Source organism: Sciurus vulgaris (genome assembly GCF_902686455.1).
Source record: "Sciurus vulgaris genome assembly, chromosome: 14".
Classification (NCBI taxonomy): Eukaryota; Metazoa; Chordata; class Mammalia; order Rodentia; family Sciuridae; genus Sciurus; species Sciurus vulgaris.
This window is the reverse complement of record NC_136475.1, coordinates 10,004,507-10,016,760: the sequence shown is the minus strand read 5'-3', so window position 1 is coordinate 10,016,760 and position 12,254 is coordinate 10,004,507. Positions and strand designations below refer to the sequence as shown.

Below are 12,254 nucleotides of genomic sequence, written 5' to 3'. Positions count from 1 at the left end.
CAGGTTTATTGGTGAAAATCACACACAGATCCCCTGAGGAACACATCGAGGTGGGTGTTCAGGATTGATGGAGATGTCTTAATGCACCAGGATAGCCAGTCATCTTTAAAAGAGACGTCAGGAATGCCTTTTATAAATACCACCAATTACAATTTCTGGAACACTCCATCATCTGTGCCATTTCTGAGTTAATTCCAGCTGCGTTTCTCCTTGTTAGGGCTGTATTTCCTGCTTCTTCGCATGCCTGTCTTTAAGCCAGTCATTGATTGGATGCCAGACATTATGAATGCTACCCTGTTGGATGGTGGATATTTCCGTAGTCCTGTTAAGTATTTCTGAGCTTTTTTCAGGGACACAGTTAATTAGGAATGGTGATCCTTCCAGGTCTTTCTTTTCAACCTTCTTCAGGGGACCCAAGGAGCATCTTGTCTGAGGCCAGTTTTGCTCTGCTATGGAGGCAAATCCTTTCTGAGTCCTGTTCTTGGAAGGCCTGACTGAATAAGGTTTTCCACTCTGGATAGAGACAGGAAATATTCCCAGCCCTGCACGAGGTGCAGGGAGTATTCCTTTTAGTCGTTTGGAGGGGTCCTCCCTTCGGCCTGGAGCCACTGCCTGGCAGTCATGCTGATCAGTCCTGAGCTGGTGTCTGCAGCTCTGCAGCCTCCAGGGCTTTCCCTGGGGCTCTCTCTCCAGCCTCCACCCTGTGAACGCCAGCTGCCTTGGTCTCCTCAGAATCTTAGTTTCATTTCCTCAGCTCAGGAGGCCCCTGGGCCCTGCCTGGGCTCCCCTCCCCCTGCTGGACATGTCTCTCTAGGGAATAAGCTGGGCTGCTCAGACAGCCCACCTCCTTGGTCTCAAAGATAACTCCACCATTGCCTGACGGCCAAGGTTTTGGGTAAGCTCTTTGGTTCCATTTACTTTATGGGGCATTTGTTGCTTGGGGTAGCAGTGGACATCTAGTTTCTGTTTTTCCATATTGGCTGGAAGTGGAAGGACATGGTTGAAATGCCAAACTCCCCCACCTCTTTGAACTAGACCTCACTGAACACGTCGCCTGACGCCATTGAGCGTGCTATGCATTGTAATGTAACACGGACACACCAGGGCGATGTCCTTGATTCCTGCACACTGCCCCCACCTGACAACAGCCGTAAGAGAAAGAAGTGGTGGAGATGGAGGGAGAGAGATGGGATAGAGAAGGAGGGACGTCTTCCAGGTGTCTGGTGGCATCTCTGGAGCCCGCCCGTCCTCAGCGCTCCGTCGCTTGCTGGACAATGGAGTGAGAGACTGCGAGTGGATGGGGAGAGTCCTTCCTGCCCCTCTCCCAGTTCTCTCCTCTGTACAACCCCCTGTGTCCTCCATACCCTCCTCCCAGGACACAGCTCTCTCTAGCGGAGGATTGCTCTAGAACCTTCCTGCTAGACAGCAAGATCTGAGTTGGGGGCAGGCAGCCTGCCTTCCCATACACTGCCTCTGCCTTGTGTCCATCATTTCCTCCTGCTCAGTTCCTTCCATAATGCAGTCCTATTTTTACAGGGATGTTGAGCTGATGTCTCTTATTCCTTCATATTTTTGGAAGTGGATTCCTCCATTTTTTTTTTTTTTTTTTTTTTTTTTTTGCGGTGCTGGGGTTTGAATCCAGGGACTCTACCAACTGAGCTATATCCCCAGCCCTCTGTTAATTTTTTTAAATCATAGTAACCCTGGTGACCCTGAACTTTCAGGAATGTGAACACCGCTTTTAAAGAGGTTGTGAGTTTTCAGAGTATCAGAACTCTGCCCTCTCCTTTCTATTTGCAAAAAATCTCCCACAAAACCCTCCAATCTGATTCTTATTAACAATCCGTAATTATTTTTATCCAGCCCTATGGTTGTTACTAACTAGAAAAAAGGGAGTTGGGGAGAGGTAGCTCAGTTTTGAAGTTAGGAGAGAAGCCTGTACTTTTATATGGCATTGCTAAAATGTGTTCGAAGAGTATAGTCATAAATGAACAGCCCTTGAGAGTTTTCAAATGTCTCCAACGTAAGAGTTTTTATTCTCGTTCTGCGCTCAATTAGAGGTACCTACAACAGACTGCAGACAAAAATAATTAGGAAGGGCTCAATAAAAATGTTTGGAAAACAATAACATGGAGAATGGTCAGTCTTGCAGATCTCAGACAAGTTACCAGGTCTTAATTTCAGTCCTCAACATTGAGTGACAAAGTCCCTAATTCAGGTGAGATAATCACTTTAAAACAAGGCTGTGGGCTTGGATCATTAAGTACTCTGACTTCCAAAAAGTTTGAAAATCCTATGACAATAATCTGTCAGGTTAGAACTTCAGGGTGTGACAGCGTACCAGAAAATACAGAACAGTTCTGTGAAGATGGGGAAAAAATTAGTCTGGGCACTGGTCAGGAAGAGTGGCAACCAATACCTGCAAACAGGTAGGTAGGAGAGCCAGGCGGGGAGCTGGGCGGGCGCTAGGCCTCTGCGACCCACAGGGAGGCGCGGGTGGAAAGATGGCGGCCTTACCTCAGTGAGGGGCTGCTCCACAGTGTCCAGTGGCCGAGGCCTGGGCTGCCCTGAGGAATCCTGGCTCTCTGAAACCTAGTTGCCACTAGACTACTTTAAGGCTTCTCGCGATGGTCCTCAGCCCTTTGCTGCTGTGGCTACCTTGGAGAGGGCAGGGCGGGGCTGCTGGAGGTGGACATGTGGCCGCGATGGCGGGGTGAGTCCTAGGCCCCGGGCCGAGGGCCTTCTCTGGGGAAGTGGAGGTCAGTGTTACTTAAGGGGTTTAGTGTTTTTGCTGTGGTGGGACCTACTCTGGTCTGGAGTCTGGAAATGACCTCACAGGCACTATTCTTGAAAGAGATTTCAGAGTGTCACAGAGATGTATGGTGTCGGCCCCCCACCCCCACCTTGGGCTCAGGCTGTGTCTTGGGGTGGGATTCTTGGGACCTGGTGCCACGGGAAGAGTCATCCGAATCTGAGGACACCACCTCCTGCAGAGGCGGCCTCTTGGCAGGTTTCTTCTTCTTCCTTCTGGGGTTCTCCTGCTTTGGCTCTTTTAAACCCCCAAGGTCAGCCTCTTTCAGTGGGCAGAGTACGAAAGCTGAGTCCCTGACCTCCACGTCCTTCCTAGAGAGAAAGAGAGAGAGGTCCAGTCCAGCCCCACAGGGGTCTTCCTGACCTCCATGTCCTTCCGAGAGAGAGAGAGAGAGAGAGAGAGAGAGAGAGAGAGAGAGAGGGAGGTCCAGGCCAGCCCCACAGGGTCTCCCAGCTCTTTCGCCTTCTTCCCATGGAAAGGAGTCCTGGAGTCCTGGGCGCTGATATTAATGCCGCCTGGCTCACTTCTACAGGCCTCATGGAGCTCCCACACATGGGACGGAGTCCTGACCAGGTCAGGGAAGGAAGAGCCCCATTGCAGAAGCCCCTGGGCACGCCTCAGCACTGGCCTGTCCACTTGAGGGGACCAGCTAGGCCCCTTCACGGCCTGAGCTGGAGAATAGTGAGATGGCCTTCCACGGCCCCGGGTTTCTCTAACGTCTTGATTCAAGGTGAACATGTCCCAAATGTCAACGATGATCTGACTTGCAATTGCATTTAATTGAAAAAACGTAGGCACTACCGTGAAGTCATGGAGCTAGACATTATTTAGGAAATGCACCAGACAATGTCATTTGTCCAGAAGTGTTTGTCCTTCACTTGGGAAGACCATGGCCTGGTTCCAGCCATGACACTGTGGCTCCCTGTTTGGGGAGCTCAGCTTTTCAGGGTCTTCAGGGCAAGTTAAAGGTACCTGTTGCTTGGTTTTGAAACTTATTTTGCTCCCATGTCGGTGTCGACCACCTGGATCACCCTCCCTTCACTCTCTGTGATTTGTATTTTTTTTGTTTGTTTGTTTATTATGCTTTTACTCTGAATAACTTTGGACTATTGCTGCTTCCAGTCCTTCTGGAAAATGTCAGAAAACAGTATAAACTGGGAAAAGATTTTTAGTTCCTACCAAAGAGAAAATTCCACCACTCAAATCCCTCCCTTCAAGAGTCAGCACAGGTGATAATTTTCAAAGATTGGCTCAAAAGATGCGGGAAAGAATTCCCAAGGAAGAGTGACACACAGGCCTGAGCAGAGGCAGCAGAAGGCACTCTGGGAGGCCAGTGACAAACCATCCCTAAGTGTGGCGCCAGTGCGGATGGGGAGCTCTGTGATGCCAGGCTTGGTGATGTCTCAGAATCGCAGCACCCCCAGATCCTGCTCACCACCCTGCTCTGCGAGATCTGAGACCTACCTGACTCACCCCTGCACCCTCGGCTGCCCCTCCAGAGGGGATTCTTGACAGATCTGCCTTTGACAGCCTTTGTCACTTACCATGTGCTAGAATTGAGCCTCGTCCAGTCTATACCCATAATCCCTCAGAAAGAAGAGCAGCATGGGTGGCGCAGAGTGTTCTCGACATACTGAGAGCGCCCAGGGAGTAAGGTGGTAGCAGAAGCTACCTGCCTGCCAGAGGAACCGGGCAGGAGGCGGAGGGGGAGGAGGGCAAGGAGGAGGACAAGGAGGAGGAGGAGGAGGAGCCACCAAGAGGCCACGTGAGTACATAGCTTCAGTTGGGATTGGTCATATGGATAAGTTGTGGGCCACCTGAATAATGGAATTTTGGACAGGCAATCATGAAGCAAGAGGTGTATTTCAAAAAAGAAGCAAATAATGTATTTCAAAGTGGGAAAAACGTCACAAAATGGAACGCACACTCTATTTTCCTTTTGGTTATCAAGGCTGTGAATACACAAGGGTGACTGGAAACCTTCGAATCAAACTGACACTTTCTCCACCTTTAAAAGTTTTTTTGCAACAGGAAAATGACAACAACAACAACAACAACAACAAAGCTTTTTGTTTTGAGGAAGAATAAGAATCATCACAGCAGAGAAAACATGCTAGAGGGACATACACCGAAATATAAATGATGAATATTTTTGGAAATGTGGGACTCTAGATGGTTTTTGAGGTCTTTCCATTTGCCTTTAATTTATAAATTGTATTAACTGTGTGCTAGTTTTGGAATAAGAATAAAATAAGTTGGCACGATTAAACAAAGGGCAGGAAAGGGTTTGGATCAAGGAAGTCTTTATGTTAATCGGGCAGATATTGTTTGGGCACTGTGTTTCACTCTCCAGACTGACTGATGTTGGCCAAGTTCAAGACATCTTCTGAGAAGACGTCCCCTTCATGGGGTGCAGGTGGGGGTGGGGAGCAGGGAGGTGAATCTGATGTGAAAGCTCTTTTCTACCCTCCACCCCACGCACCCTGCTCCGATGCTCAACCCACACCCTCTGTGGAGAGGGGAAGGGCTGCCATAATCCCAACTTCCTGCCAGGGGACCTTCTCCATCAGCAGACCTGGAAAGGACCCACTGCTCAGTGGCTTTCTTTAGCTCAATCTCATATCAAAACAGCAGTAAATTAGGTGCCTACCACTTATTTTAGGCTATCGAGTTGGTTGGAGACAGGTTAAGTGTCCCTTATTGGAAATGCTTGGGACCAGAGTGTTTCAGATTTAGATTTTTTTTTTTTTTTTTTTAGTTTGGATTTTGGAAAATTTGTATACATAATGAAATACCTCAGGGATAGGATCTGAGTCTCAACACAAAATTCATTTGTGTTTCATACATACCTAACACAAGCCCGAGGTAATTTTATTCAATGTGAGAAATAGAGGCATTAGAAATGAGCCTGCACTTTGTGACCTCTCACATGAGGTTGGGTGTGGGATTTCCCACTCCTGGTGTCATTTCAGTGCTGAAAAAGTTCATATTTTGGAGCATGTCATATTTTGGATAAGGGATGCTTGGCCTGTAATAAGACAAATGGGCCAAACATGTGCGCATGCTCTGGTTGGGGAGGGGACGGTGTTTTCCTTGGCTCTGCAGCAGGGGCTGGTCTCACTTCTGGGAAAAAAGTACTGAGCACCCAGTCCATGCTCTCCGGGGGTGGAAACCTACCTCACTGGCTTGATGAAACACCACCAGCTTGCCAGTATTCTTGCTCGCTCCCTGAGGCCTCATTTCAACTCTGCCCTAAGTGTCTGTCAGCCAGGCTATCTCAGGACATAAGCAACAGGAAGACCTAGGAAGCAGACACCAAGCAGATGTCTGAGAAGGACCAGGAGGCCTCTGAGTTTCAACAGCTAAAGGGAAAGAAGAGGAAGAGACTGATACCATTGGCCCTGAGGGTCAGCAAATCTCTGTGATTCCTTATGTTCTCCTGTCTCAAGTGTCAGGACACCGTGGCACACTTTCTGAGAATAGCCAATGGTACCTGTAATGTACGATCCTTGCGGACAGGGTTTATTGCTGAACTGCTCATTTCTCAAGCCTGCTTCAGGATAGGAAATGGGGCTCCTAATCTGACCAGAAAGGAGAAAAGAAGCTAATGACATAAAGAGGCTTAATGATTATTATGGTTTAGATATGAGGTATCCCCAAAAGCTCATGGGTGAGACAATGCAAGAATGTTCAGAGGGGAAATGACTGGGTTAGAAGAGCTTTAACCCAATTGGTGCATGGGTTATGTAGGGATTAAGTAGGTAGGAACTGAGGGCAGGTAGGGTGTGACTGGAGGAGGTGGGTCTCTGGAGGCGTGCCTTTGGGGGTTTATATTCCTGATTGTCATGTCTTGAGCTGCAGTGCCCCCCATGTCCTTCCACCACAATATTCTGCCTCACCTCAGACACAGAACAATGGAGTTGAACATCTATGGACTGAGACCTCTGAAACTTTGAGCCCCAAATAAACAACTTCTCCAAAATTGTTCTTGTCAGGTCTTTTGGTCAGAGCAGTGAAAAAAACTCCCTAAAACAATAATTTCAAATGCACATGTCCCTCTAAGGAAAAACTTGTCGAAAATGACCAGGGGAGATGGAAGGAAGGGATTTGTCTCATGTGAAGTCAGAGGCGTTGCTGAACCTGGAGTTTCAACCAATGACTTAATTTCACTTCTGAAAGGAGGACATGGTGAGGTCACACCACATGGAGTAAAGGGGGAGGGGAACAACATGGGAATTATCACTTCTATTGTCACAGACTCCCAAGTCCAAATGGCTACATGGAAAATTACTAAACTGCCCGAGAGAGAGAGAGAGAGAGAGAGAGAGAGAGAGAGAGAGTAGGAATTGAGGTGTGGGAGGGTCTTTTCCTGCAGCCAAATTCACAACCAGGTTACCAAGACCACAATAAGACAGTCCGGCCGCAAGAGAAGAACGGTCCTCGGCATCAGGATCTCAGGACCCAACAACTTCCTTCAGGTTCCTGAGGGCTTTTCTGGAGCACCAAGGAAATGAGCAATCCTAGTTGATTTTCCTGAGATCACATTTGGAATGTTAATAGTTTTAAAAAGAGACCATACTCCTTCTAAAGAGAGTCTTCCTAAGGAGGAGTCTTGCTCAAGTCTTGCTCTGTCAAGAACGAAGGGAGGATGGATTCCAGCTCTGCTGGAGGAATTTCCGGCCAGATGAGGCATCAGGCGTGTGGATGCGGTTCAGGACTGCCAGATCCCCGGACCGGGGTTGCTTCACACCTGCAGAAGCAGCTCATTCCAATGGAAAAGACCAGAAGCCAGAGCATCACACTTATTTGGTGCCTTTCCCTGCTGCAGCCAGAGGCCACCATCCTCTTATGTGAACAGGACCCCAGGGAAGGCAGCCAAGGAAGGACATGATCTAAGAGTCCCCTGCTCTGTGAGGACAGGAGGAAGGGGGATGCAAATGGGGGGAATTTCCTCCTGTTCTACTTGAGAGCAACAGGAGAAATAGCATGGGCGTTCTCTAAATGAGAGAAGTTACGGATAGGTTAGAGAATATTTTCACTCAGAAAAGATGCCTGTGATGTCACAGCATGTAGAAGAAGGCTTAGGGACACTGTTGAGGGACAGGGGAAGGGAAGAGCCGTCACTTCCCTCCACTGGAGACCCCCTCTCAGTTGTGGTCATCAACAGAGAAGAAATGGGTGCCAACCTCACTCATTCCATGTTGCAGACACGGGTTTGTCAGTGGTCTCCCCTGGGAACTAGTCACTGGAATGTGGCAAGAGTATAGCACATTCTGCAAGCCAAACTTGTCAGAAGTCTTCAAGATTGTTTCGGTGTCAAATCTTGAATCAAGAATGACAATTTGTATCAGCTTCGGCCATATTTGATCAATTTTGAATCCTTCCCTCGCCAAATACTTTCATTCCTGTCTTTGACTGTACACCACCCGAGTCAGAAATCGGAAGAGGGACCTGCCGGGAATATGCTCAGAGTCACCTGCAACTGAAGGTCCCAAGGAGGAAGGAGAGGAGGGCATCAGGCATCCTGGTGTACCTCACTGTCTGGGGCCAGGTATCCCTTGTCTTACCAGCCCTAAGTGTATGGTTATAGTCAATTCGATATTTTAAAATTAAATTTAGTTAAATGATGTCTTGTTGGAGATGTAATCTATACTACATTTCTTTAATGGCCCATGAAAAAAGAAACAAGTTTTTTTTTTTTTTTTTAATGGTCTCATTTGGTACAAGGTCCTGAAGACTTACCAAACACCAGCCAAAGGGAGATGGTACATTTATAAAGTGAGAAAGAGCTTCCAGTGAAAGACCTATCAAAAGGAAATTCAGGGTAGACACAAATAAACCCTACATCTTTGTGTGTGTGTGTGTGTGTGTGCTCAGCTCTGCCAGTCCTGATTATGGGAATGGACAGATTAAGCTCTGAACTTAGCAGGTTGAATGTGACCTCTGCTTAGGAGCATTAAATTCATTCTCTTACACCCAGAAAGGCAGCTAGGGTGAAAAACAGTGCAAACCACAAGGGGCGAGGAGGGCGTCAGTGAGAGTTGAAAATTAGCAGCTAAGAGCTTTCAATGAAGCCTGGGAAGCCTGGGGAACAAAGGCTTTTCTCAGCAGAGAAAGAAATGAATTTTAAGGGAAAAATAGCAATTGACAATGTTGAGTTTAGTCACAACAGCCAGCACCTAGACATATCCATGCTTATGTCTTCATAATGTACTGTAATTTATATACCATGTTTTTTGAATGAAGTTTTGAGAGTAACATAAAATCTGCTATTGTTTTTAAAGGAAATATGGTGCTCATCTAGACAGAGAATGAAGGATCATAGCATATATCCTCAAGAGTCATGCTTAAGGAAACATTCTCCATGGAATTACATGGCTCTCCAGAACCACCTCTGGGCACGAACACTCACATCTGTTTGTTCTTCAGATACTCAGTGGGCATAGCCTGTGAGCCAGATCTGGAAACTGGGATTCAGAGGCAGATAGAATGTGGCCTCTGCTTCAAGGATCTCACACAGTCTACTGTGGTTTAGATGTGGTTTGCTTCCCAAAGGTTCACAAGTGTCCATATTGAGAGGTGATGGGAGCTGGTGGGAGGTGGTTAGAACATTGGAGGGTTGACCCTAAAAAGAGACTAATGCTGGTCTCATGGAGTGAGGTAGTTCTTGCGAGAGTGAGCAGTTATAACTAGCCCCTCCCTAGTCTCTGGTTTCCTGTTTCACCCTGTAATCTCTCTGTTATATGCACTCCCACTGGATGTCATCCACCATGTTGTGATACAACCTAGAGGGCCCTCACCAGAGACCAAATGGATGTGGCCACCTGGTCTTAGTCTTTCAGTCTTCAAAACTGGGAGCTAAATAAACCTCTTTTCTTTATGAATTACTTAGCCTTAGGCAGTTTGTGATAACAATAGAAAATGGACTAAGACATGGTTCAACACAAGAGAAATTTTCTTTTTCTTTTGTTACTGGGGATTGAACCCAGGGCCACTGAGCTATACCACCAGACCTTTATAAAATTTTTTAATTTTGAGGCGGGATCTCACTAAGTTACCCAGGCTAGTCTCAAACTTCAAGCTATTCTTCTGCCTTGGCCTCCTGAATAGCTGGGATTACTGATATGAGGCACCATGTCCAGCTGTGGAAATTTTCTTTAATGAAAACCCTCTACAGGATGCAGCAAGATCACCTTACTACATGGGAGGGCTGGTGGCCAGGACGTTGCCTACTAATGGGCAGGCTTGAGCTCCATCGTGGAATTCCCCAGGTGGCCAAGGGTGTGGGGCAGCATTCCAGGAGCAATATTTAGTTTACAAAGGCACAGAGACCTGAAAAGGAATGGTGTGTGTGTGTGGGGGGGGGGGGGGGCTACAAAAAGTTTAACGTGGTTAGTGTGTCATAGAGGAGGGTTGGCAGAGGGTTGGCTGAGGATGGCCGGGGACAAGCAAGGCTAGGAAGGCAGGCTGGGTCACAGCAATGAAAGGCTAAGATAGGATAAGAAGGGGCATAGGCAGCGGGGCGGGGGGGGGGGGGGAGTTCTGAAGGATTTTGAAGTCCCGAGGCTTAAAAGCAGATTTGCATGTGAGGAAGCTCTGGGGGAGAATGCCTGGGTTTGTGGCAGAACAAGTCTGGAGACGTGAGAGCTCCTGATCTAAAGCAGAGTCAAGAAATTTCTGCAACTTGAAATCACTCTAACTTGGAGACTGATGGTAGAGACTTGGGGGTGTGGTGGGTGAAGCAGCAGCAAAGATGACCAGCAGATTTCCTCCAGGACAACTCTGACTGGTAGGTGGGAAGGTGAACTGAGATGATGAAGGCCAAGATTTGTGGAGGACAGGTTTGTGGGGAACTCCGATTTTAGTGTAGATGGGCTCAATTTGGGATTCTGCATACTCAGGAAGAAATATCCATTGGGTGGATGGAAATAATGCTTTTCCTGCCGTGTGCTAGACACCTACTTTATGCCAGACCCAGCAAGGAACATTCCTAACTCACCTACCACCCCTAGTCTGACAGAAGTGGGACAAAGCTCAGAGGTGACAAGCAATCTTCCCAAGGGCGCAGAGCTAAATGGTGGTGGACGGGCTGTGGACCCAGTCTTGGTTTCCAAGGCTCTTTCCACTGTAGTCAGCCTATGACTGTGCATTACAACCCCGGGGGCACTCTCAAAGGGACCACTGCAGGTCCCCCCTCATGGTCTGCCATCCTGATTCAAGAGCCCCGGGGAACAATCTGGATGGGAGGAGCTATGGGGTCCTTAGTGTTAGCAGAGTCGCAGGAATCATGTGGGTGACTCTCAGGCAGGGAGGAACTCCGAGATCCATGGCAAAGACCAGGGGTTAGGGGAAGAGGGAGTGGCTGCTTGCCAACTATGATCCCAACAGCAGGCCCAGTCCAGCCGGGAAGAACTCACTGGCCTGGCTCCATGTAGCTGTGTGGGAGCTGTTTCTGCAGAGGGGTTGGGGTAAAGTAGATGCTCAAGGCTTAGGGGTGAACAGAAGGCAAGAGGCGGGACATCAAATCTGTTGGTCAGCACAGACAGCGGCAGAGAAGGGAAGGAGGCTGCTGGACCACAGCCATGGGCGGTTTCTGTGCTTAGGAGTGTGTGCATGTGTGCGTGTGTGTGCGCGCGCATGTGCATGCACACACATGTAAACGGTAGGGGGAAGCAAAGCTCCTTTTTGGTTTTTTTGGGTGAAGCCTTCAGTGGAGAGGAACTAAGGAAAGAGATCAAAGCATCCAGGGGTGATAACGTGAGGCAGTGGGATGGGCCACGGGAGCCTGGTAGCTCCACCTGCGCTGAGAGGAGGGGCAGGGATTCTTCTGCCTCCTGGGAAGAGGCAGGAATTCTCACAAAGGACGGGGATGAGAGGGGAGGGAGAGAATTTTTGAAGGTTTTTGTAAGACAGTCAAAGGTCAGGCCATCAAGACAATAAAGGTGGGGTCCCAAGGACAGCCCGTAAACTCTAAGTAAGATTGGAAAGTGTTGCCTGGGTCTCTTTCCACAACCCTTGCTCAGAATCTACTTTTATCTCTTTTCATGCACTTTTGACTCCAAGGTCATGGCTCCATGTCTTCAACCTTGACACCCTTGTTGGCCCCACAGATTTGAGTCTTCCCCCCCCCCCCCACTCTTTAGGCCTAAGTTTTCACCATTTGTGTTAATCTACCTCCACAGCTCTTAGAAATTCCACTGCCTCAGATGAAAAATTTGTTCAATCCCGGCAGTCTGGAAGGCTGAGGCAGGAGGATCGTAAGTTCAAAGCCAGCCTCTGCAATTTAGGAGGCACTAAGCAACTTAGCAAGACCCTGTCTCAAAAATAAATAAAAAATTTAAAAAATAAAAATCTGTTCACCCCAAATTTGCAGCCCCTTGGAAACCACCACCCACTCACCCACTCACCTGGGCACAGGTAAGCCAGGGCCAGCACCTCACTC

General features: G+C 48.2%; 1 protein-coding gene across 1 annotated transcript in view; it reads right to left on the bottom strand.

Annotated features, from left to right (window-relative positions):
* Positions 1 to 2,013: 2,013 nt before the first annotated feature.
* VWA3B (von Willebrand factor A domain containing 3B) overlaps positions 2,014 to 12,254 on the bottom strand; it is a 190,908-nt gene continuing 180,667 nt past the window's right edge. The window contains 3 exon segments of the mRNA XM_079109530.1: positions 2,014 to 2,770; positions 2,832 to 2,867; positions 2,871 to 3,123. Of these exon segments, the coding sequence (XP_078965656.1) occupies positions 2,603 to 2,770; positions 2,832 to 2,867; positions 2,871 to 3,123 (457 nt within the window). The 3' untranslated portion in view covers positions 2,014 to 2,602.